This window comes from Octopus sinensis, linkage group LG6 (assembly GCF_006345805.1).
Source record: "Octopus sinensis linkage group LG6, ASM634580v1, whole genome shotgun sequence".
Lineage (NCBI taxonomy): Eukaryota > Metazoa > Mollusca > Cephalopoda > Octopoda > Octopodidae > Octopus > Octopus sinensis.
In genome coordinates, this window is record NC_043002.1 from 96,000,412 (window position 1) to 96,027,958 (window position 27,547).

A 27,547-nucleotide genomic window follows, 5' to 3' on the forward strand; every position below is an offset into this window, starting at 1 on the left:
ACAAAAAGCTACTCAGGTTCAAGAGGTTGTTTTAACAGTTTTGAGTAGAAAACTAAACTTCTTTTGTAAGAAATATATATGAAAAATGAGCATTTTACTCTTAAAACATATCTCCAAGTGTTCTACTGTTTGTAATTGTATTTCCTTAAATCTATGTAATTGCATTCTATTTTATTTTTAATTTTTTTTTCTAATAAAGAAAGTTTCTTCTTAGACTTTTGTCCCTGTTTCTAATTATTTCTAAAAAATGCTTCACAACTATGCATCTAGGACTGAATGAACACATAGAGTGGTAAAGACTCTCTAATTGTTCAGAGTACAAGACAATTCAATTCGAGTTGTTACCTTTTTAATTTCACAGGGCATACTGCAAAGTGGCTAACAAGAGATGTCTGGTCAAAAGGGCCCTCTAGTCTTGTTAAGGACATGGCATTCCTCTCTAATGCTAGTCCATGATAAAATGCAACCAATACATTCTGTTAAGTGATTTGTGGAGGAAGAGAATCCAACCAAAGAAACAAAGCCAAAAATCGAAATTTTGAGTTCTGACTTGTCTAAGAGAAACTACCCCTCCGATCCATACCAGCATGGAAAGTGAACATAAAATTATGATAAAATCATTGAACAATATAAATTAAAATAGACACAAGATAAAAATTGCGCTAACAAACTAAATATAAGGTCCATTGAAGTGTTCACTAATTTGTTGAAGTCAGTCATATCTTTGTGAAACTAGAACAAAACTTGCATAGATCTGCAATACAAGGATGATATCAGAGAAAATGCACACCAGGAAAACTTGTCGACAGACATAAGACTCTGCATTTGGAGAAGGGTGGGATAGTAGACTGATTCAATCTCAGTACTTGGTCCCTACATCATTGACCCTTTCTCCATAAGGATGAAAAGCAAATTTAACCTCAGCAAGATCTGGATTTAGAACATAAACTGATTTCGAGGCTTGAGACCGCTAAGCGTCTTCCAGTGTGGCCATGCCTATCCTTCTCTTTCATTAGCAAAATATAAGCACTACTTGTCAAGAAAACATCATTATCTAACAACTTCCTTAAACATAAGCAAAACTCAACTAGACCCCGTGGTTTGACATCAGGTGGACTCCAGAGTAACAACAATGAACTGGATCAACTCAAAATATAATTCACTACCATGGTGTTGAGTACATTTTCCTCCTGTTTGTTAGTACTAATGGATATACATGTGTGTGAGTATATTGTCAAGAAACCCATTAAACTGCTTTTGAATATAAAATTATTCAATGGCATCTGTTCTGGCCAAGTTGTACAGAGACTAATCTGACATTCACCATCATAAATGCAGTGAAATAGTGATTGGCTTATTGGAAATCGGTAAACAATGCAATATAACAATATATAAATACAGGCATGACTGTAAGGTAAGAAGCTTACTTACCAACCACACAGTTCTGGGTTCAGTCCCACTGCATGGCACCTTGGGCAAGTGTCTTCTATAGCCCCAGGCCAACCAAAGCCTTGTGAGTGGATTTGGTAGAAAGAAACTGTAAGAAGCTCATCATATATGTGTGTGTGTGTGTGTGTATGTCTTGACAACCAGTGCTGGTGTGTTTACGTCTCTGTAACTTATCGGTTTGGCAAAAGAGACCAATAGCATAAGTACCAGGCTTTTAAAAAAAAAAATTAAGTACTGGGATTGAAACATTCAACTAAAAATTCTTGGCAGCAGTCTAATGATTGAAAAAATTAAAAAAAAAAAGAAAGAAAAAATATTACCATTAATATGGTTCTTTGATATGTTCTTTTATTTCAATACATTTCATAAGCTTCTTTTGATAGAAAAAATTTTTTATTGATTATAAAATATATGTGATATATATCAAAACTTATTTTTAGTTTCAGTTCTTTTATATATTAATCTTTACCAAAATTAAGTGGATGTTCTGGCTTATCAATTCTATACAGGGTTTTGGCAACAGAGAAATATGCTCGATAACTAACTTCTTCTGGAGTGACATCATAATGATAATGACCACCCTGTCCATGAGGACTGAAACAGTGGAAATGTTCCTCTCTTAAGTCCAGATCCTAAAAGCAAAAAGAGAAAAAAGTGAAATCAAGCATATTTAATAAAGAACACATTTTTTAAAAAAATTACAAGCTGAGTATGTTTTTCACAAGCATGGAATAAATATTTGATTGACAATTATACTATATGCTATTGATTAATGGCAGTTTTAGTAATAAACTAGCAGTATCGTCCGGCGTTGCTCGGGTTTGTAAGGGAAATAACTATATAAGCATTTTTAGAGATGTAAAGTATAATAGCCATCTCAAAATGGCTAACCACAAAGGGGTGGGGGTTACTGTAGCTTTTTATGTTCTGAGATTTAATAATACATTTTTAGAGAGTTACTTCCCTTATATATGCCAAAAATGCATTAAAAATGGGAAAAATTGATGGTAAATTTTTTTTTAAATCGTAGACTCATCGTAGACGCGCGCTAATACCCAGAAGGGCTCGATATGAATCACGACTATAAGATACCCGGTTTTGGTTAAACTGCACCGCAAAATGTGGGAGTAGTTAGGAATCTAAATCGTAGGAGACACACAACCTCACTTTTATATATAAAGATATAATGAGAATGTCAAATAAATTGAGGGAGTGAGGCATAATGGGCCATTTGCCAGATTTTCATAATTTTATCCTAATTCCAGACCAGGAAGTATGATGTAGCCATTATGAATTGTATCATTCCTCAATATAAACATTGTATTCTTTCTGGTGATTCCTTTTGAAGTTCCTCATACCTCAGTTACTAGATCAATCAATTTTTGATTGTCAAACAAAACTTTGCAGTGCTACAGAAGAGGTACTGCAGATTTGGATTGTTTGTACTAGAGGTATGTTCAGAGTATCTTCTTTGCTTATGTTATGTTGGATAAAGGAAATATCCTTGAAAATTCTGAAAGTCAAGGAAATTCAGAAGTGGGATATAATGAGTCACTTGTCAGTTTGCAGGATGAGGCATAATGGGTAACTTAACCCTTTCGTTACTTTTATATTATTGTGAGATACTCTGTGTTTCTTTCAATTACTTTAAATATAACAAAGAATTTAGTAAAATAACTTAGTTATCATTCAGCTAGTGTTAGGAGCATAAATTGTGACTAAGGTTTAGTGGAAAATTTTAATTCAAAACTTATGAAAACAAGACATTTGTACTCAGAGCCAGAGCCGGTTTCAGCCGGGTTGGTAACGAAAGGGTTAAGCTATAGCACATATATTTCTATAAATAGAAGAAAACTTCCACACTCTGTAAATATGTGCTAATATCAGAAAGTGTTTTATCAACATTTTCTCTTGTAATTATTGATATTTACACAAAATCAAGAGGCAAGGAGTGATTGCATCATTATTCTAAAAGGTAAAGAGAGAAAAATGCACAAAAGTCCGAGAGTGGAAAGGAAGAAGGGTCACCTGCTCTAAAATGGCAGAAAACAGGTAGTGCAGAGTGTGACAATAGTGATCATGACCATGACAGAGCAGATAAATCAGAGGAAGAAGACACTGAGTGTTCCATCTGCAAATGATTATAGAGCAGATACAAAGGGGAAGAATGAAATTTGGTTGCTTTGTGATGATTGTTGGCCCAAAGTGTATTCCAAGGAGAAAAGGTGTTAACCAAAAGTTCTGCAAGAATTATACAGCTTAATCTGGACTCCATATGCCAAATGGATGACTTCATCATGATTGAGATAACCTTCAAAATGATTGTTGTTCTGTAATTATAGTTGCCATTTTTTTTTTTATGAAGATAGTCTATTTAACTTTGGATGTCTCTGATGTTTCTTTCTTGATTGTTTTTGACATTCACCCACAATTTGTCATACTTTTATCCAAATACTACTCTGCATATCACTCCATTTACAGGTGACCTATTATGCCCCACTAAATATTGAGCTTTAAGATTTTCAATGTAGCTCAAATATCATCATCGTTTCACGTCCGCTTTCCATGCTAGCATGGGTTGAACGGTTTTTACTGAGGGCTGGCGAGCCAGATGGCTGTACCAGGCTCCAATCTTGATCTGGCAGAGTTTCTACAGCTGGATGCCCTTCCTAATGCCAACCACTCCGAGAGTGTAGTGGGTGCTTTTTATGTGCCACCGGCACGGGGGCCAGTCAGGCGGCACTGGCAATGACCTCGCTCGAATCTTTTTACACATGCCATCAGCACAGGTGCCAGTGAAGCGACATTGGTAACGATCACGCTTGAATGGTGCCCTTTTACGTGCCACAAGTATGGAAGCCAGTTGGCTGCTCTGACAACGATCACGCTCAGATGGTGCTCTTGGCACCCTACTAGCACAGGCATAAGTGCCAGTAAGGCGATGCTGGTAACGATCATACTCAAATAGCCGCTCTGTCAAAGATCACACTCGTATGGTGCTCTTTGCACCCCACTAGCACGAATGCCAGTCATTGAATCGATATGATTATGCATATATGAAACAAGCATTCAAAATTGCCTCCTAATCCATCAGAATCATGATGCACTTTTTGAGATTGTAAACCCATGTTAACTGTTAAATATTGGTTTTTATTTGACAATGCTTTCAAAATTTTGAGGAAAATTGACCCATTATGCCCCACCCTATCTTAAGATATATTGACAATGGTACACTTAGTAAGATACATGGTTCATATATACTACTAGAACTACGTCTTGTGCATTATAACTTCAAATTGATACGTTTGTAGTTCATATTTTAATACTACTAGCATCTTTGTCTTCTGTTCTATAACTGGTATAGGCATGTTATATGAAGTGAATGGTGGAAGGAACATGCAAAAGAAGACTGGGAAATACATGGACAGAAGTGTTGAAAGCTGACCTCAGGATATTAAACTCTATGAAACCCAACATCTTAACTAGGTCGCACACCTTCACTTTAAGACTTGTGGCCTAATGAGTTCAATTCCTGGACTGAGCAGTATGTTGTGTATGTGAACAAGGTACTTCATTTTGTGTTGCTCTAGTCTACCCAGCTGAAAATGAGTACCAGCCAAGTGCTAGTGCCGCCGTCTCTCTCTCTCTCCCCCAACTATTACATTCTCAATATTCTATTGGATCAAGATTAGGACAAACAGTCCAGAAGGGTGGGCATCTACGTCAGTTCACAACAACATTGGCACCTAAAACAATTCATAACAACATGCTACTTACTACCAAGTCATAGTCTCTAACAAGTAACTGCTATTAAAAATATAAAAATGCTCACTGATAAGCACATAGTTCTTAATACATTAGAGGTAGATGAAATTTGTTGCCTAGTTTAGCATCACCATCTGTCCTTGGGTGCCTTTAGAGGTGTCCACTCTGTTACAAGCACTGAAGCTAGGTCTCCAGCATATAGATATCTTCTTCCCTGACATGAGGCTCAGAGGTCCTCTAAAGTGTCCCGGGCAGTCCCACTTTCCTTTTTACTATATATAATAGATAGAGGCATGGCTGTGTGGTAAGAAATTTGCTTCCCAACCACATGGTTCTGGGTTCAGTCCCTCTGTGTGGTACCTTGCGCAACTGTCTTCTATAGCCTCATGCTGACCAAAGCTTTGTGAGTGGGTTTGTTAGACAGAAACTGAAAGAAACTTGTCATATATATGTGTGTCTTTGCATTTGTCCCCCAATTACCACTTCACAACCGGTGATGGTGTGTTTACATACATGCCCATAACTTAGCAGTTCAACAAGAAGACTGACAGAATAAGTACCAGGTTTGATACAAAAAAAAAAAGGACTGGAGTAGATTCATTCGGTAAAAATCCTTCAATGTGGTGCCCCAGCATAGCTGCAGTCTAATGAGTGAAATAAGTAAAAAAAATAAACACTATATATATATATATATATATATATACAAAAGCATAAAACTTACAGGATCATGAGAAATCAGTACTCCAAGACATACCAAAGGTGCATTTGCTTCATAAAAACGAAGCCAGTTATCAAGTTCTGTGACATTATTTATTGGTTTACAACTGAAATCAGGCTGTTGGAAGAAATAAATTGAAGCAAATTTTACTACAAAATATTTAGAAATATTCATAAAAATTCAAAGAATATCAAATGGGATTATAAGCATTGATTAACTTGTCATCAATTTTTTATCATGGAAACTAATCATCATCATCATCATCATCGTCGTTTAGCGTCCGTTTTCCATGCTAGCATGGGTTGGACGGTTCTACTGGGGTCTGTGAAGCCAGAAGGCTTCATCAGGCCCAGTCAAATCTGGCAGTGACTGGGCCTGATAACCAGTAAAATCAAGAGCTTTCAATTAAACCTTATCAACATAAGAAGTTTGCTTCCCAACCACATGGTTTTAGGTTTAGTTCCGTGCCTCCTACAATAGGTTCAGGTTGATAAAAGCCTTGTGGGAGGAAATAGTAGATGGAAACTGAAAGAACCCTGTTGTACATATGGGTGTAAGTGTGTGTGTGTGTTTGTGTTTGCATCTGTCCCACCACTGACACACAACTTGTGTTAGTTTGTTTATGTCCTTGTAAATTAGTGGCTCAGCAAAAGAGACTAACAGAACAAATACCAGACTTTAAAAAAAAAAACAAAAAAACTTTGGTCAATTTCTTTGACTAAAAACCTTTCAAAGCAGTGCCACAGTGAAATGACTGAAACAAATAAAAGATGAATTCAAATGAACTTCTATTACTGCTGTTGATGCGCCAATAAATAATGATTGGCAACTGTTTAAGGAAAGTAGGTTATCATATCCACATTGGAGTATGTTTCTGAGGTTTCTGCTCATGGAAGTCCCACATAAGGGAACCAGTTTGTATGTGGACAAACACCTGTGTGCTGAGAGTAACAGAAAAGTGAAGAGTGGTATCACCATAGAAGTGGATGAGACTACAAATATCAAGAAATTCATTGACATACAGAAGAAACAATATGAAAGACATAAATGAGACATGAGATACATCAAAATTAGTAGAATATTAATTATCATATAATACTTTGTATAAAGATAACTTCACTTGCTAATGTCATTAGCATCATGCCAGTTTTTTAAAATGTTTCAAATTTTGAAACAAATATAGTAATTTTAGGGGAAGTGGGTTAGTTGATTGCACCAATCCCAGTATTTGATTGCTACTATATATCATTAACCCCCAAAAGGATAAAGGGCAAAGTTGGCCTCAGTAAGATTTGAACTCAGAATGTAAAGAGCCTGAAGAAATGCCACTAAGCATTTTGTCCAGTGCACTAATGATTCCACCAACATGGCACCTTATGTCTGTTTAAGAAAACCTTTTAAGGTACTGAGACAATTTCATAATGTCAATAACAAGTGCAAATAATTGGATCAGACAAAAAGTATTCTGCAAAATAGAAACCAAGAGCTTACCATAATATGAAGCTTAGCTTTACCATTTTCCATGACAAATAAACCACCTAATGCTACAGGTTCACTGCCATATTTAGACTTTAAAGTTTTCCGAATTGCTGTGGGAAAATTATCATCACCAATGCGCTTGCTTGCTTTCACTTCAATTACCTAAAAATAAAATCACAATTTCTGAAATTAATTGAACAAATATTTAATTCCAATTATTCAATACATAGATATTTCTATTTTAGTATATCATTGCCAATGTATTTTATTCATTTGCATAAACAGTATTTGTGTGATACTTAAACTAACATATGCTAATTATTAACAGCAACTAATTATGCTGTCATTTATGACATCTATCTGCCTGCCTGCATGCATACATATGTTATCTATGCAGATCTTAATTTCTAGGTAACTAAAAAATTTTAAACTTCGTATACTGTTAGAATGTGTTTATAAAACATCTTTTTCTCTTGGCTTTATTGAGAAAATTCTATAGTTTGTAAGATATTTGTTGTTCTTTTTCTTCAATTTCTGCAATTTCAACCAATCAATGACCTCCATTGAGGTAAAAAAAACATTCTGTGCCATATGAATATGTCCCTCGTTTAAGAAACAGATTGGGTTTATTTACATTTGTGAAGAAAAAAAGATGCCCTTCCCCCCACCCCTAACCCTAAAACAGATTGAAATGCAATAGATCGATACTAGGGTCATAATTATGGGTGACAATTTCATATGACACCGCTAGAAAAAACTGCCGTTCAAACTGAAAAGATCCATCTATGCTATTATTGACACTGTCACTGCCACAGTATACTTTATCGATATTTACAAAGGAGATAACTATTCACTCAGTGCTTTAAAAAAAATGTCATAGTGCATTTATTATGTATATTAGTGAAGCTATTTCTTATAGTTTACAATGCCATAAATATCACTGAAGTGACATCTTGAAGAAGGAATTCTATAGTCATATGTAAAACAGCAGTAGTAGCAACTACAATTGTTGACATTGGCATCATGATCATCATCATCTTCAACATCAACTGATTGTTACCTATTTTCCAATACATATCATTCCAGAAAATTCTCTTTCTATTTGGTTGTTTAATGAAAAAATAATTTTTTAAAAAATTTTAATTTACTCAGTGCCTTGCACAGTAACAGATAATTTACAAATATTCAATAAAATCTAATAAAACCCTAAATGTATTTGTTACTGGTAAATAGTTACAGTTCATCAACTGATATTCCTAGTAGAATGGGTTAAATGAGTCTACAGTTTGTTAAATTGCCACTTGACTGTCCCGCAATTCTTCATATGTAAGACCCGATATCCTCAGATTTAATCTCACCATTTTTCATATCCTCCTTGGGTCTTCCTCTTCCATAAATATTTCTGTCAATACATTGCATTTATTTTTTTCAATACATATCACCCATTCTCATTATACATCTATACCTACCAGAGCAGAAAACTCTTGTGCTGAGGATTTTGATATCTAGTTATTCTCTAAGCCTACATGTTCTGTCTTCCATGCAATTTAACTAACACTGTAGGTTCAACGTATCATAACTGTCTAATTTCTCTCCAGCCTTCATATATAGGTATAATCACTACCCAGATCTTTGAAGCATGCAACTTCACACATTACATGAGCTTCATCCAATCTTTTTGTGGAAACAGAGAGAAAGAAAGACAGAATCCTTTGGTTGCCAACTGAATCTCTTCCACTGTTACTTGCTCTAGTTACTATACTTTCACTGACATCTTCTAAAGCACTAATTAGGTCACCCTGAATAAGAGCAAGTATCAACTACATTTAACAAGCCATCTAAGCAATTCATAGACACCTCCCCCTCCGCCCCATTTCATGTATGATCTTGATATTAATTGCTTCTGCACATTCATCATACCTTAGTCAACTACTAATACTCAACACACATCCCACCAAACTGCAAAACAGTGGAACCTATTAAACACCTTTTCTAGGTAACAAATATGATGTAGAGTTTCTTATGTTCCTAGTTAAGAACTTTTGCAATTATTAAACTAGTAAAATAGTATCTGTGGTTATCCATTTTAATATAAACCCAACCTATACATTATCAAAGCTGTCCCTACTTTGTAATGAACTCTCTAAACTGCTCATCGGACTCATGCAAACATGAAAAAGTAAATGTTAAGGCAGTTGCAGCAGTGATGATGATGTATATCTGCTAAATCTAAACATTATAAATCAAATTTACTGCTTCTCAATGTAACACTATCAAACAAATTATTGTTTCAGATCTTTACTGTGTGTATTTCAGATTTAGAATAGGTACATTATGTCCCTGTATGTCATAAGAGGAGACTACATTGAGAGGCAATAGGCAGGGCTTCCATAAAACACTACCTCAGAAATATCACCCAGTTCACACAAGCATAGAAAAGTAAATGTAAAACAGTGACACTGATGACAATAGCAACAATTCCATGTTCCTTTTAAAACTTATAAACAATAAAATTTAAGCTAATTTTAGAACCAGTTTCTCCAAATATTTCATTATTACAACATCCTTAAAAAAATTTAATTTTATCTTCTTATACTTATTTTTTACAAAAGAAAATAATTGTCTACAAATAAAACATTCATTCTGAAAAAAAAAATAGCATTAGAGGAATGGATTAAATCATATTTAAGTGATTTGATAATAAAGTGAAAAAAATTATTACCTTTCCCCGTTTGCCTTCACAGCAAAGTAAATTAGCCATTAACATAAAACTTGGATGTTCAATTTGTTTTAGATTAAAACAACCATTCTAAAAATGAAAATTTCAAATAAAAAGATAGAAGCAAATCATTATAATAATACTTTTTTAATGGTTTAACTCTTTAGCATTTAAATGGGCTATATCCAACCAAAATATTCTACATGTTTTATGTTCAAACAGACCAGGTCTGGCATCTCCCACCAACCCAACAATGTCAGTCTAAAAATAAAGTTACTTCATCAAAATTTCAAAGCTACAGGATAATGCATGATTAATTCAAAGTAATGTGAATAAGCAAGCATTACATTTGACACAGCAATGTAAATATTAAAGGATTAAATGGGAAGAATGGTAGAGTCCATGACACTTTTCAGGGCCTCTAAGACAGGTGGGAGGAAAGGAGGAAGTTAGTCTTAAAACAGAGAAATAGCCCAAATACTTGCAAAAGAGTGGACCTTGTTAAAACACTTAATAGACAGATGGTGGTGTTAAACCAGTTGATAGATTATACTCTATCATCCCAAGTCAAAATAATGCTTAACAAAGAAAAATATAATATTTTCATTATAAATACAGTATTTTTTTTAATCAATTATTTAGAAATACGATGAAAGTATTATACATCAACAATTTATTAAACAAGTCTTTTTTTCAACATTTACTGCTTATGATTCCATGTTCTTTTAATATTAAACTGTTACATAATCAATCTTTCATTCAGATAGAATGCACACCTGGCAAATTATACGCATCTCATCCCATCTAATACTGCAAGCTTACCATATTCTCCAAAAAGGATTCGTAAGTGTCAATAGATTTTCATTGCTGTGAGGAGTGGAAAGGTCTGCTAAAACAGAGGTCTCCTGACACATTAGACCTACCTTACTCCTCACATATGACACCTAGAAAAACTCTTTGGATTTTATTGACATTGTTTCCCATACAGATTCTTTTGAATTCTAGAGTCCCTTTTTCTTTGAAGAGGCCCTGAATAAAGATCTCTAAGGTCACCAATGTACACTACTCTTTCGTGGTTAAGTGGTTAGGTGTACTAAAGCCATCCAGAAGGCTTCAACACTATGTAAATTTACAACTAAAAAGATATAGGGATACTGATGCAAAAGAGAAAATTTAATTGCATCCTATCATTAATATTGTATCACAGTGAATTAGGAACTAAACAAAGTTATTTGTTGCCACTACTGACTAATCAGCTTTTGTTTACTGATCAAAGATGGTATTTACACTTTGAAGAAAAATAATCTTACTGCATATCAGATATTTGCATCCTAACCATGCAAAATATCACCATGATGAAAAACAATTTCTCTAGTCTTTATTTGAGAAATTAAAACACATTAAAACACATTACATTTACCATTAAAACACATTACATTTACCATTGTGCACGTCTAAGAATGGTAATCCACTACTTAAAAACAAAAAAAAAAACACAGGATAATCATGACTGGAAATTCTATTGATAAGTCTGCTCAGTAAGAGCTGACCTGGAGTTAAACAACAAAGGACACAACAAACAATAGTTACAGCAATATGAGAAACAACATCCTCAGTAATTTTTTAAAAACTTCTTACCTCAGGATCGACCTTTGCGATGTAAGTCTGACACCCATCTGGTTTATTTAGGTTCACATTGCACATCATCTACAACATAATTCATAGATTTCATCATCAGTCACCATGACACTAAAGTACAGTTATAAATACATCATAGTAGATCACTACCCACCAGTTGCTCTCTTTTACAGTGACACATCTTTATTGTTATCCCATCAAGCTGCTTATGCTGTTTTTCTATTTGATGTCCTTACCAAGAACCAACATATAGCTGTCATACTCTCTTTTTCCCAATTCTACCATCCCATTATTATTTCTCACATCATACTCACTCAAACTCTCTCCTGTCACATTCTTGGTCATCACCCACTTCTACTCACACTTTCATTCAGTAGAGAGGGCTCCTTAATTTCACAAAGGACAAGATAACTTTCCTTGCATTGGTGTCACAATAAGATAGATACAATACACTTTGTAAAGTGACTAGCATTTGTTCAGAGACAGCATAGGATTGAGAGGACTCTAGTCACTTCAAGGACATGACAATTTTTCTCATGCCACAACTGCAACATATCCATAGATACATATCAGTAACCAGATTGCACTTATGTAACAAACATTTTTCACACTTCAAGAAAAAAATGAAAAGTAAATTGAGCAAATTTTGCGTGCTTTTAAATGGCTACAATGGCTCTTTTATGATCTAACTGCAACATTTACATATTTCTGGAATATTTTTTAATTGTTTGTTTGTTTGTTTTGTTACAGCTGAATTTTGCTTTTAATCACACAGTGTGAAATATGGGGGAGAGCTATAACTAATTGAATTGATGCTGAAGCAATGTAAAGTTAATAGAAATGATTTCTAACATAGACACACGGCTTCATATTTTGGAGGTGGAGTATAAGAAATTATGTTAAACCTAGTACTTGGATAGATTGCCTTGTAGGTAGTATTTGTTCAAACTCTCTGCCCTTTTAGTTTAAATCCTGCAGAGGTCAATATTGCCTTTCCTCCTTATGGAGTTGATAAATAAGGTACAAGTCAATTACTGGGGCAGTTTCTCTCCCTCTCTCACCTCTCTTAAATTCAGCTATGTTGAAGAGACCAAGAAGGAGGATCCATAAGGTGATCCAATCAAACATTTCACCATTAATGTCAATAATGTGACCGATGTTTTTAGAGAAGCACAGAATGTAAACATTTACACAGACATATACACACACAATGAGCTTTGTACAACTTCAATCAAACAAAGTCACTTCCAAAGCATTGGTTGTCCTTGGGCTGTAGTAGAAGACACTTGTCCAAGGTGCCCCATAGTGGGATTGAACCCAGAACAACTCAGCCATGCCTGTGCAAACACACACATGTAAATGAAAAGAAAGAATACTTACCTCAGAATTGACCCCTACTAAATGAGCTGGGCCAGCTCCAGCACCAATGAAAAATCCATCTTGTTGACCAGAAATTTCAGCTATTGTTTTTATATTATAAATCTGTAACAAAATTCAAAAACAAAATTATTTAATAGTTTGTCATGTTACATACATTTACATTCATTTCTTTAATAATTCAAAACTATTTAACTATTCAATTCTTTAATAATTTTAAATATAATAGTTGAGACATAGTTAAAAATACTTTTGTACAAGTTTCAATAATCTTTCTTTTATTTTTTATTTGTTTTAGTCATTGGACTGTAGTCATTCTGGGGCACCACCTCAAACGGTTTTAGAACTCATACTTATTGTGTCAGCCTCTTTTGGTGAACCGCCAAATTATGGGGACATAAAAAACAACACTGGTTGTCAAGCATCATGAAGGAAGGAGGCTGAAACAATAGAAGGTACAGAGTACTTGTGGTTTACTTTGAACCTTCTCACATTGTTCCAGGCTTACATGACAAATCTTTTTACAATTCATATATCTCATTCTCATTTCTCTCATTTACTTGTTTCAGTCATTTGACTGTGGCCATACTGGAGCACCGCCTTTAGTCGAGCAAATCGACCCCGGGACTTATTCTTTGTAAGCCCAGTACTTATTCTATCGGTCTCTTTTGCTGAACCGCTAAGTGACGGGGACGTAAACACACCAGCACTGGTTGTCAAGCAATGCTAGGGGAACAAACACAGACACACAAACGTATACACACACACATATATATATACATATATACGATAGGCTTCTTTCAGTTTCCGTCTACCAAATCCACTCACAAGGCATTGGTCGGCCCGGGGCTATAGCAGAAGACACTTGCCCAAGATGCCACGCAGTGGGACTGAACCCGGAACCATGTGGTTGGTTAGCAAGCTACTTACCACACAGCCACTCCTGCGCCTATATTATATCTATCTATCTATATATATATATATATATATATATATATATATATATATATTAATACACAAAGATGAGAGAGAATCCACTATGTGGACGCTCTTACGCTAAAGATAGATCCGCAAGAGTCTCAACCACTAAGAATGGTTAGTGGTTGAGACCCTTGCGGATCTATCTTTAGCGTAAGAGCGTCCACATAGTGGATTCTCTCTCATATTTGTGTATTAATAATATTTACTGAATCTCAGTCTTTTATGCGCTAGACCACTGGTGTTAAATTGGTGTTATTAAATTAATATACAAATCTTACACCCTCATTTTGATTTTAATTATATATATGTATATATATATATATATATATATATATATACACACATATTATATATATATATATATACACATATTATATATATATATATATATATATATATATATATATATGTAGGTCCCGGGTTGAGTCGGGATTAACCACAGTAAATAAGGTACTCAATACATAGCAGAGTAAATTAATTTATTTTATAGAAGGAGCTTCTACAGGACTAGAACTGATGATTTCATTTGAATGAAACAGTTCTAGTCCTGTAGAAGCTCCTTCTATAAAATAAATATATATATATATATATATATGCGCACAGTAATCCCTCGACTATTGCGGGTGTTACATTCCAAAACTCCCCGCGATAGGTGAAAATCCGTGAAGTAGAAACAGTACTATACTGTATATTTGTTTTTATAATTTGTATATATTTATTTTATTATAAATACAAAACAACATCACGGAGGAATCAACACAAGCTTAAATGATAAACCACGATAGGTGAACCACAATATGGTGAGGGATTACTCTGTGTGTGTGTTTGTGTTGCATATACACATACACACACACACAATAGGCCTCCACATAGTTTCTGTCTACCAAATCCACTCCCAAAGCATTAGTTGGCCCCGGGATAAAGTAGAAGTCACTTGCCCAAGGTGTCAGGCAGTGGGACTGAACTTGAAATAATGTGTTACAAAGTGAGCTTCTTAACCACACAGCCATGGTTACACTTATGAGGACTTTTTTTTTTAAAGAATTTTTTATGATAGCAATCAAATAAGATATAGCTGTGATACAGGAATTTTGTACATGATAACTTTAAGATTGAATAAGATTACAGAATGAGTTGCATAAAAAGCATTATATGCAACCTGTAATCAAAATCAAGTGTTCAAATTTAATGACATGACAAACTAAATCAATTGAAGGGTCTCTGGCTTGAAGTTTATAATACAGGAGTACTATAAGTTTATAGAAGTTTATAGTATAATCTCCAGATTATAGAAGGGCTTGAACCCGTCACTGTAAACAAATGAAACATTTTCTTCCATTTCTTACATCAATCTCATATACTGGTTTATGTGATTATTTTACCTCTTGACAGCTAGGTAGACTGAGCCAACCAGCAATAAGTGTCAGAGTGGTTGGTACAATCAAGTACCTGTGACATGGGATCTCAACTGTTAGTACTTTTCACACTAGCTAAAACACATTATTATCTTTGTCATCTTTACTTAGAAGTTAACAGTCATTATTATTATTATCTTCACCATTAAATCGGCAAGCTGACAGAATTGTTAACATTCTGAACGAAATGCATAACGCTACATTCTGAGTTAAAATTCCACTGAGGTCAACTTTGCCTCTCATCCTTTCGGGGTTGTGGATTAAGTACCTGGGGTCAATGTAATCAACTAGCCCCCTCCTCACAAAATTTCAGACCTTCTACCAAAATAAAAAGGATTATTATCTTTACCATTAAGGCAGCAGGTTGGCAGAATCATTGCTGCAGTGGATAAAATGCTTAGCAGCATTTCTTCCAGCTCCTAATGTTCTAAGTTCAAATTCCATCATGGTCAACTTTACCTTTCATTCATTCAGGGCTAATAAGATATCTAACTAGTTGAGTACTGGAATTGATGTAACTGACTTACTAAAGTTGCCGGCCTTATGCTAAAATTTTTATCCTTGACATATATGCCTAGTAGCCATAGCATAATTATTATCTTCATCATTTTTACCCTGTAGCTATCACATTATTATCTTCATTTACAACAAATAATGCATAATACACAGTTAGACCTATAATCAACATATTTGTAAAATCTGGAAAGTAAAATGTTACAGCAGAATAAATATCCATTCCTTCAACCTAACCTTGTTTTTCTCTCCTATTATAAGAATCATCATTATTGTTATTTTAACATCTAATTTTCAATGCTTACATTGAAAAAATAGGCAGAATCCATTGAGACAGATTTTCTCTAGACAGATGGACTTCCTGTTTTCAGTCAAGCTAAATATTTCTCCCATGACTAGACATGTTTTCATGGAAGATTAGAAACATGTGACACCACTTGAATGATGATGATGATGATGATGCTCATTTAAAACTATAGTCAAATGTATACATACACACACACACATGTATGCGTGTGTGTATGTATATCATGTGATCACGTGACCAACCAGACCATCAGATGTTGCTACACATCACTGGTCACAATGCGTTTGCATTGTTTTTAGCCTTTGAACGACACCACCCTGCTGGCTAAGTGAGCAGGCGAACAGAAGAGTGAGAGAAATAGTGGTGAAAGAGTACAGCAGGGATCACCACCCCCTGCCGGAGCCTCATGGAGCTTTTAGGTGTTTTCGCTCAATAAACACACACAACGCCCGGTCTGGGAATCGAAACCGCGATCCTACGACTGCGAGTCCGCTGCCCTAGCCACTGGGCCATTGCGCCTCCACGTGTATGTAAATATATATATATATATATATCATCATCATCATCATCGTTTAACGTCCGCTTTCCATGCTAGAATAGGTTGGACGATTTTGACTTAGGGCTGACGAACAAGATGGCTGCACCAGGCTCCAATCTTGATCTGGCAGAGTTTCTACAGCTGGATGCCCTTCCTAATGCCAACCACTCTGAGAGTGTAGTGGGTGCTTTTTACGTGCCACCGGCATGGGGGGCCAGTCAGGCGGTACTGGCAATGACCTCACTCAAATCCTTTTACACGTGCCACTGAAGCGACGTTGGTAATGATCACGCTCGAATGGTGCCCTTTTACGTGCCATGGGTATGGAAGCCAGTTGGCTGCTCTGGCAACGATCATGCTCGGATGGTGCTCTTGGCACTCTACTAGCACAGGCACAAGTACCAGTAAGGCGACGCTGGTAACGATCATACTCGAATGGTGCCATATACACATACACACAAGTTTCTTTCGGTCAGTTTCCCTCAACTAAATCCACTCACAAAGCTTTGGTCAGCTTGAGGCTATAGTAGGAGATGCCTGCCTAAAACGCTAAAGTGCCATGCAATGGGACTGAACCGAAAACTATGTGGTTGGGAAGCAAACTTCTTAACCACGTAGCTATGGTTCATTATTAGAAAAATATATTCAATAAGTAGTAAAGTGCTTTAAAAAGTCAGTCAACAATGGATAAATGCTGGAGGTTTAGTTTACTTTCACTAATTTAAAATAATTAAGAACAAACCTTCTCTTTATGGACTGTGGGGAGAAGAAAAGGAGGTCCTCCAATATCAGCAAGACAGGGATTTCCGCATATACCTGGAATGTTAAAACAGAAACTATCTGAAATCATGGTTTAAATTGAAGTGTACACTCACATTTTTCAAGAAAGGAGCTAAAAACGAAAGCTATGGATCCTTAAGCAGAAATTTAATTTACTGAACATTTTCTTTAATCATTTTAAAATATTCACAGAGTTTATCAACTCCAAAAAGAAAATAAAAGTATTTTCCTTCTTAATTAATACATAAGCATATTCTTTTGCTAATATAAGGATGTCAAGAAGAGAAGGATAAAAGAGAAGACAAGAGATAGGTGGGAGGGGAGAAAAGTAGACAATGTATGACAATGAAGATTTTGGTGACCTTTTTTTAAAGGCTTTGTCAGAGGAAGATGTCTAGAGCCTATGACCATTATCAAGGTCATAATGACTACTAGTAAGAAGATACCCTCAGACTAGAGATCTGACCCTAAATGCTTGCAAGTGAATGGACTGCTAATGAATTAAGTCTACTACCTGGATAGAGGATGAGGAAGAGTAGAGAAGAAAAAAGAAGTGCTGTAGTGATAGTGTTTGTTGTTGTGATGTTCATGAACAAGGAGTGAAAGTTAAATAGAATAAATAAATATGGTTTACCTTCAGCAGCCAATTGAAATGGTTTCTCTCTCAAATCAGGGCAGTCAACAATGTTGACAGACACATCATGAAAATACTTTAATAATCCCTTAGACAAAACTGAAATAAAGGTTTGAAAATATTCAATAATCAGCTTGCAATACACAAATATAAATTATATAATAAACTTTTTATTTCTTTTAGATTCTTTAGTTAGGGTTTCATCATTACTGTCATCATCATCGTTTAACGTCCACTTTCCATGCTGGCATGGGTTGGACAGTTTGACTGAGGACTGGCGAGCTAGAAGGCTGCACCAAGCTCCAATCTGATCTGACAAAGTTTCTACAGCTGGATGCCCTTCTTAACGCCAACCACTCCAAGAGTGTAGTGGGTGCTTCTATGTGCCACTGGCACAAGGGCCAGCTGGACAGTTCTAGCAACAACCACACTCAAAAGGAGTTTTTTACATGCTACCTGCATGGGAGCCAGTTTGGCGGCACTGGCAATGACCACCCTCGAATGTTGTTTTTCACATGTCACCTGCACATGTGCCAGTATAGCAGCACTGGCAACGATCATGCTCGAATGGTGCTTTTTACATGCCACCGGCATGGGGGCCAATTAGTGGCCCAGGCAGTGATCATGCTTGGATGGTACTTTTAACATTCCACTAGCATGAGTGCCAATCAGGTGGTACTGTCATCAGCCACATCAGTAATTTTGATTTTGATTTTACTTGCCTCAACAGGTCTTCACAAGCAAAGTTTATTGCCCAATGAATAAGGGGTACTTATAAGTGGACTGGTTACATTCACTAGTATAGGTCGTGGATTATGGTCTCACTTGGCTTGTCAGGTCTTCTCAAGCACAGCATATCTCCAAAGGTCTCAGTCACTAGTCATTGCCTCAGTAAGGCCAATGTTCGAAGGTCATGCTTCACTACCTTATCCCAGATGTTCTTGGGTCTACCTCTTCCACAGATTCCTTCAACTGCTAGGGTGTGGCACTTTTTCACACAGCTATCCTCATCCATTCTTGCCTCATGACCATATCAACGCAATCGTCTCTCTTGCACACCACATCTGATGCTTCTTAAATCCAACTTTTCTCTCAAAGTGCTTACACTCTGTTGAGTATGTACACTGACATTACACATCCAGCACAGCATACTGGCTTCATTCCTTGCAAGCTTATGCATGTCCTCAGCAGTCACGGACCATGTTTCACTGCCATGTAGCATGGCTGTTCATACACATACGTCATACAGTCTACCTTTCACTCTGAGCGAGAGGCCCTTTTGTCACCAGCAGAGGTAGAAGCTCCCTGAACTTTGCCCAGGATATTCTTATTCTAGCAGCTACACTTTCAGAGCATCCACCCCCGCTACTAACTTGGTCCCCTAGGTAATGGAAGCTATCAACTACTTGTAGTTTTTCTCCCTGGAAAGTGACAGAAGCTGTTCTCTGCACATTTTCAGTGTTTATAGCACCTGAGCATTTACCACATACAAAAACTATCTTCCTAGTTAGCCTTCCTTTGATATTGCTGCACCTCTTATGTGTCCATAGCTTACACTGGGTACATCTTATGGAGTTTCTACCTACGCCTTTTCTACAGATCAAGCAGGGCCATCTACTTGAAGGGATTTGTGGTTTGTCTGCCTTCCTACTTATTAAGACTTTGGTTCTAGCTAGGTTGACTCTAAGGCTCTTCAATTCTAATCCTTGCTTCCACACCTGAAAATTTTCCTCTAGTTCTGATAGTGACTCAGCTATTAGAGCAAGGTCATCAGCATAGAGGAGCTCTCTGGGGCATCCTGTCTTGAATATTTATATTCAAATATTCAAGTAAGAACACGCAAACACACACACATACAAACTGACCTTTAATAGATCCCTAAATGCTAGTTAATTAAACCTATAAAACCTGATTAAAGAAAGTTAGCAAGTAAATTCATGAGATAATTATCCTAAGAATAGAACATACAAAATTCCACCTATTATGAAAGAACAGTATGGAATTATTAGAAATAATTATAGAGTCCACAGCAAGTAGTACTCTAAGTTTACAATTTGACATTGCTGATCTTTAGTCTTAAGACGAAGCTCATTTGAGTGAAATAATAAGAATTTATATTCAAGACCTTTTGCATAACAAACTTCCTACAGTAAGAGGAAGAATTTATAGTAGGCATGAACTAGATCTAATAGAATTATTTAGTAAAAATACATATTACAGTTGATATTAACCTTACTGTAGTTAATGGTTTTTTACAACATTACTTTCAATTTAGAGAGAAACAAATATAGCCTTTACCATAGCCTAATGAAAAATTATTCTATTATAAGTGCAGGAGCGGCTGTGTGGTAAGAAGCTTGCTTCCCAACTATATGGTTCAGTCCTACCATGTGGCATCTTGGGCAAGTGTCTTCTACTATAGCCTTGGGCCAACCTTATGAGTGGATTTGGTAGGCAAAAACTAAAAGAAGCCTGCCGCATATATATGTATATATATCTAGGTTTGTCACCCCCATCACCACTTGACAACCGATGCTGGTGTGTTTACATCCCCGTAACTTAGCGGCTCAGCAAAAGAGACCAGCAGAATAAGTGCCAGATGTCAATTCATTCAACTAAAAATTCAAGGTGGTACCCCAGCGTGGCTACAGTCTAATCACTGAAAAAGATAGAAGATAAAAGTTCCAACTGCCCCCCACCAAAATTTTAATTCCTAACATTACTAAGCATATATTATCACTAACTTTCATATAAAACCATATTTTATCAGTACTTTTCATTATTATAATTCAGAAGGTGATGAGCTGGCAGAATCGTTAGCGCGCCAGGTAAAATGCTTAGTGGCATTTCATTCATCTTTATGTTCCGAGTTCAAATTCCACCAAGGTCGACTTTGCCTTTCATCCTCTGTATTAGCTTTGGTTAGCTGGCAGAAAGGCGGCGAGCTGGCAGAAACGTTAGCACGCCGGGCGAGATGCTTTGTGGTATTTCGTCCGCCGCTGCGTTCTGAGTTCAAATTCCACCGAAGTCGACTTTGCCTTTCATCTTTTCGGGGTCGATAAATTAAGTACCAGTTACGCACTAGGGTCGATGTAATCGACTTAATACCTATGTCTGTCCTTGTTTGTCTCCTCTGTGTTTAGCCCCTTGTGGGTAGTAAAGAAATAGGTTGTACATACACAAAAATTGGAACAATACAGAGAAGATTAGCATGGCCCCTGCACAAGGACAACATGCAAATTCGTGAAGTGCTCCATATTAAGAAAGGTGGCAAGGTGGCAGAATCATAAGCACGCCAGGCAAAATGTTTAGTGGCATTTCATCCATTCTAATCCCACCAGGGTTGACTTTGCCTTTCATCCTATCGCGGTCAATAAATTAAGTACCAGTTGTGTACTGGAGTCAATCTAATCGACTGGCCCCCTCCCCCAAATTTCAGGCTTTGTGCCTTTAATAGAAAAGATTATTACAATTCAGTTTAAGGCAATGGATAGGTAGAATCAGATTAAATCTCCCATGGTATTTTATTAGGGACCTTTACATTCTGAGTTCAAATCTCACTGAATTCAATGTTTTCTTTTATCCTTCCAGGGTAAGTAAAGTTCTTATGAATATAATCAACTAAGCCCTCCTGCAAATTTATTGATAGGTGCCTATGTTAGAAATTATTACAATGCAGCTATTTGGAGCAGTTGATTCTCAGAGAAAATCCAATATCAACTTACATCTAAGGTTACAAAGCTGAAAAATAGTTAACAGAACATTACATGGAACAATCTTGTGGAGAGTGTGTGAGAACAAATAGCATAATTCTAAAGTCCACTTTTCCATGCTTGTATGGGTCAGACATTGCTTAGTGAGCTAGATTTTCTACAGCCCAATACCCTGCTGCTAACCCTAGTATGTTTCCAAGCAGGGTAATATTTTCCCTTGGCCATTTCATCTGCTGCTACGTTCTGAGTTCAAATTCCACCGAGATTGACTTTGCTTTTCATCCTTTGAAGGTCAATTAAATACACACTTTATCCATCGCTACAGGTTTATAGCTTTATGTTTATAGAGTGTATGTGTGTGCATATACACACACATACATATATACATACATACATACATACATGCATACACAGGCGTATGTGCGTACATGCATACGTACATACATACACACATGTATGCATACATACACACATACATACGTACATATATATGACGAACTAACTGTTACTTTCTCAGATGCAGCACGGATTTTTGTCAGTGAACAGGTCGCGGATTTTAGCGACGAAAATATTTTGACAAATTAAACTTAAATGTTGAAGTGAATCGAACGACTTTTGTGTGTTTCTTAAATGGCTTATAAACACCTTCCACGCTGCAATTGTTTTCGTTTCAGCACACGATCTCAGATCAAATTACTTGCTATGCGAGTACATCTCCCCAATAAATAGACACTAGGGTTGATGTAATCAACTTACTCTTCTCCCCTCAAGTTGCCATTGTGACAAAAATTTGAAATCATTATTAAAGGCAGTGAGCTGGTAGAAACATTATGACACTGGGTGAAATGTTAAGCAGTATTTTGTCTGTCTTTACATTCTGAGTTCAAATTCTGCCATGGGCAACCTTGCCTTTCATCCTTTTGGGGTTGATAAATTAAGTACCAGTTGTGTACTGGGGTTGATCTAATCACCTGAACCCCTCCCCAAAAATTTCGGGCCTTGTGCCTAGAGTCGAAAAGAATATTTTCCCTTGGCCAAACATGTTTTCACAAAATATTCAAAATGAATACAAAGCTACGCAGTGGGGAAGAACCTGAAACCATGTGATTGGGAAGCGAACTTATTTATCACAAAATCTTTAATGAAACTTTGGGGCTAGCCATGCAGCAGATAAAGACTTGTCTAGTTCCACTGGAAATTACGATACTAAATATTTTTCTAATAAACTAATTCATATTCTACATCTGCTTGTAATTGTATCAATCTTAATTACTCACTTGATAATAAATGTTTGCTAAAGTCATTTAGTGCACTGAGCTAAATGACTGTTCTTCATGCTGGCATGGGCTGGATGGCTTGACCAGAACTGGCAAGGCCAGGGGCTACATCAGGTTCCATAGTCTGTTTTGGCCTGGTTTCTATGGTTGATGCCCTTTCTAATGCCAACCACTTTACAGAATATACTGGGTGCTTTTTACATGGCACCATCACCAGGGCTTTTTACATGGCACCAGCACCAGAGCTTTTCATGGGGCACCAACACCCACACCAATGTTTTTTTACATGGCACCTTGGATTTAGGATCCCACTTCTTTTGTGGAGGGGATTTTCTGAGAGAAATTAAATAGCATATCTTTCACAGGAGATAACTATTGAAGGACTTTGTTACAACTAAGTTTACTGCTGAAGACAACAAAGACTGAGTGTACTCAGTTGTTTTTCATTTTGTTTTAGTTTTTTTTTTTTTTTTGTCTATGTAATATAAAACAGTATACACTTGGTGGCGGGATTAAATAAATTCGAAATGTATTTTTTATAATATGATGAAAAGATAGAGAAATGTATGCACAGTAAGTAATATTTCCCTTGGTTAAAATTAAAACTGTAACTTGTAAGGGATATATTTTCTCAAGATAAGTGTTGGATCTTTTCGGTTTGAACGCCAGTTTTTTCTAGCGGTGTCATATGAAATTTTCACCCATAATTATGACCCTAGTATCGATCTATTGCATTTCAATCTCTTTTAGGGTTAGGGTTAGTTAGGTTTGGTTAGGGTTAGGGGTGAGGGGAAGGGTATCTTTTTTTCTTCACAAATGTAAATAAACCCAATCTGCTTCTTAAACGAGGGAATGGCACAGAATGTTTTTTACCTCAATAGACGTCAGTGATTGGTTGAAATTGCAGAAATTGAAGAAAAAAAACAACAAATATCTTACAAACTATAGAATTTTCTGAATAAAGCCAAGAGAAAAAGATGTTTTATAAACACATTCTACCGGTATACGAAGTTTAACATTTTTTAGTTACCTAGAAATTGTTAAAAACTGCCGTTCAAACCGAAAAGATCCTAAGTGTTTTGTATATATTTTTAGTAGAGGAGGTGAAGGGACAAAAATGTAAGTTTTAAAAAGTTTTCTTCTGTACAACTGGAATCTCTAATTTTCAAACTTTAGAAATCTGAAGATTAATGTGGAAAAAAATAAAAAGTTAGAGGGGGACGTGAAGCATTTATTCGTTTCGGTAGTTTAAGAAAAGCCCAATTTAAATTTTTATATTCCCCGTTATTGTTTGTCTCAATTTTAATTACACTGCTTTCATCTGCTGAAACCATTACGTTTGTCTTGTATGATATCTTGTTTATATTTCATGTTGTAGGGAGGCAGTGTGAGAGAGAGAGAGAGACTACAAGCCACCGTACTAGAATACTACTTGCATTCTTTTTAAAGTTTGTCAGTTTGTCTTTCGTCAAGCAGATCAAGTCTCAGGCATGTGCGCGGTTTAGATCCACTTGATTTAATCTACAGATAAAACTTTAACTACTTCAGATATCTTGTACTCTTCTTTATGTAGTACAATCAGTTTATTTTTTTAAGTTTTGTTTTGTCTTTTACTTGCTCCAATTCATTTGATTTTAACAATGACGACCCCGCTGTTTTTTTTTAACATGTATTTTAGTACTGGAGCAGACGATAATGCACTCGTGTACAACTTATTTTAATGTTATTGTTTGGCTCCTGGTCATCACTGATAGAGCAAATCTATTATTAAAGGACTTCCATCCATGACCGTCTTGGGTTTTTTTTTCTTTTTTCTAGCAATTATACTATCCGATCAGTCTTTATCTACAACAATAAGATGTGATTTTGAGGGAGATTGGGCCACTATTTCAACTACTTAACACAAGGAAAGTTACTTCAATATGACAAAACTAATAACACGTTTAGTTGACATTTTTTGCTCCTTACCAAAAACATATCACTCTTTCTACATTTAAAACTGTAAAACTGTATTTATTTTCTCATGAGAAGTTACGATTCAAAGAGGGAGCGCTTGTGTATTCCTTCTTCCTTCTTGAAGCTATGCCTGGCTCATAAGGGCCGGTTTCCCGGTTTCTTGGCGTATAGGTTCCCTACATGGACGGGACGCCGGTCCATCGCAGGTGAACTGCAAGATGCAGGAGGAGAGAGTGAGAGAAAGTTGTGGCGAAAGAGTCAGCAGAAGTTTCGCCATTACCTTCTGCCGGAGCCGCATGGAGCTTAGGTGTTTCGCTCATAAACACACACATTGCCCGGTCTGAGATTCGAACCTACGATCCCTCTACCGCGTGTCCGCTGCTCTAACCACAAGGCCATGTGCCTCCACCGCTTGTGTATTCGTTCGCGCTGCGATAGCAGCCAAATTTTCCTCAAACACCACCCTACTGTCTAAAGGGAAAGGAAGGATATTTTCGTTAACACAGCCGAAGATGCCCTTCACCTTGGGTCTGCTCACAGAACCGAGTGAAAGAAACTGACTTGAGTTGTTTGGACTATTATAAAAATCTGATATCAGTCACGTGAATAATTAGCATTAATTTTTAAAAATCTCGATAAAAAATACTTATAAAAAAACAAAAAAACCGGTAACATTGGAAATTCTGTCGCGTTTTGTGTAAATATTAAACAATAACAATAGCTTGTAAGGCGATCTTCGCTTGTAAAACTAAAGTAATGCTAAGAATGGTTTGATACTTAAAATGTGTATCATATCAACATTTAAATATTAACTACTTTCAGACAACTACCTAGTGTTGTTTATCTACCCGAGGTCAAACTCTGATAAAAGGAATTCAAGCTGTGACCGTCCCATCTTTGTAGGGGTAGCTAAGACTACAATATACCATTTCTTCTTATATAAGACGGTATAGTGTGGTTCTAGACAAATTTAGTTCTTATTTCTAGTGAATTCATTTACCGGTAACATCTTCGTAAACTGTTATGTAATTAACAGGCATCGTAACTATATTTTCGGCGATCTAACCGAATAAGTTGGAATAATTCAGTATTTGATATTCTTCAATGAGCGTAAATATTTTGATAATCAACAAAATGCAGAATAACCTGGAATTAAAAAATTAATTAATAAATTTACCTGAAACTAACTCAGCCTCGTCGGGTACTTTTAACGGTAATTTTATGGATGGAGGATCTGACAATTCCTCTGCCATGGTTTTAGTATGTTATTGCCTTGTTGTCCTGAAGATACTGATAATTGATAATAATATTATTTGTCACATACTCAAAAGAAAGATATTCTAGAGATAAAGACAACGTGACATTTCCTAACTTCTATGAATTCCCGGATGTTGGCCTGCAAATAAAAAATAAATACATGAACATTTCTGCTATTGTTCAAAATTTTTATTTTCTTTTTCTCTTTTTTTTTTTTGGGGCGATTTTTCGTCTCTAGTAGATCTTTCCGTCGATTTGCGTAAAAATTTTTTTTTTACATATGGGCTTGCGGGAACTTTTGAAGTAACATACATACATATACACATACACCGAGTAAAAAATTTCAGTTATCTCTTTCTTTCACACATTACTCTGTCTCTTCACACATACTAACAGAAGCACTTCACTTACACAACATACTGTCTGTCTCCCACACCCCCATCAAACACACACACATGTACATCATGCACGGTAACTTCAAAAGAACTTCCCTCGTCATACAATCGCTTTCTCTTAGTCTCTTTCGCTCTCATTACTTCAAAAGTTCCCGCAAGCCCATATGTAAAAAAAAAATTTTTTTACGGAAATCGACGGAAAGGTCTACTAGAGACGAAAGATTGCTTTTTTGTTGTTTTTTTTGTACGTGTCCCTAATTACATATAAGTTAATAAACAATGTTTTATTGAAATTAAAAAGAATGGAATAAAATTCTGATTGTAAAGTGAATGTAATCTTAATCGCAGTCCTCAAACAAATATTATGTGGGCCATATGTTGTTACTGCAGCTGCATTCCTTTGTGCTTATAGCTATTAAAAGTTGCAGGCAAAGAAACAACTGTTCAAACCACCTCGTCTGTTGCTTCGGCGTGTCGTTTTTAGATTTTATCAAATGTTGCATAACGAGGTTGTATGACCCTGATCTTGAATGTTATGCGTTGGAACACTGTGGGATCTTTTCGGTTTGGGTTAATATAGGGCGTAACAAATATCAGAAAATCAAAAAAAAAATGTGTGTAATAGGTGTAAAACAA

The 27,547-nt window shown here is 36.0% G+C and overlaps 1 protein-coding gene and 1 non-coding gene across 2 annotated transcripts; one reads left to right on the forward strand and one right to left on the reverse strand.

Moving 5' to 3' along the window:
• Positions 1-1,765: 1,765 nt before the first annotated feature.
• On the reverse strand, positions 1,766-26,696 carry LOC115213088 (ester hydrolase C11orf54 homolog). Its single transcript, XM_029782008.2, has 9 exons — positions 26,437-26,696; positions 18,314-18,412; positions 17,642-17,715; positions 13,149-13,250; positions 11,769-11,837; positions 10,134-10,220; positions 7,424-7,573; positions 5,936-6,049; positions 1,766-2,081 (listed from the first exon to the last, which is right to left on the reverse strand). Exons 1-9 carry the CDS (start codon positions 26,510-26,512, stop codon positions 1,908-1,910), a joined length of 945 nt encoding a protein of 314 aa, XP_029637868.1. The 5' UTR covers positions 26,513-26,696; the 3' UTR covers positions 1,766-1,907.
• Positions 21,470-21,576, forward strand: LOC115213583. Its single transcript, XR_003881833.1, has one exon. It is a non-coding gene; the product is annotated as a U6 spliceosomal RNA (small nuclear RNA).
• Positions 26,697-27,547: the final 851 nt, after the last annotated feature.

What these genes read in the sequence shown, in the direction of transcription:
- LOC115213088 (XM_029782008.2), bottom strand. Translation starts at nt 26,512, where the DNA reads ATGGCAGAGGAATTGTCAGATCCTCCATCCATAAAATTACCGTTAAAA. An exon ending in CCACAGTCCATAAAGAGAAG is followed by an intron (nt 13,251 to 17,641) that starts GTTTGTTCTTAA and finishes ATTTTGTTACAG; the next exon opens with ATTTATAATATAAAAACAAT. An exon ending in AAGCTAAGCTTCATATTATG is followed by an intron (nt 6,050 to 7,423) that starts GTAAGCTCTTGG and finishes TTCTTCCAACAG; the next exon opens with CCTGATTTCAGTTGTAAACC.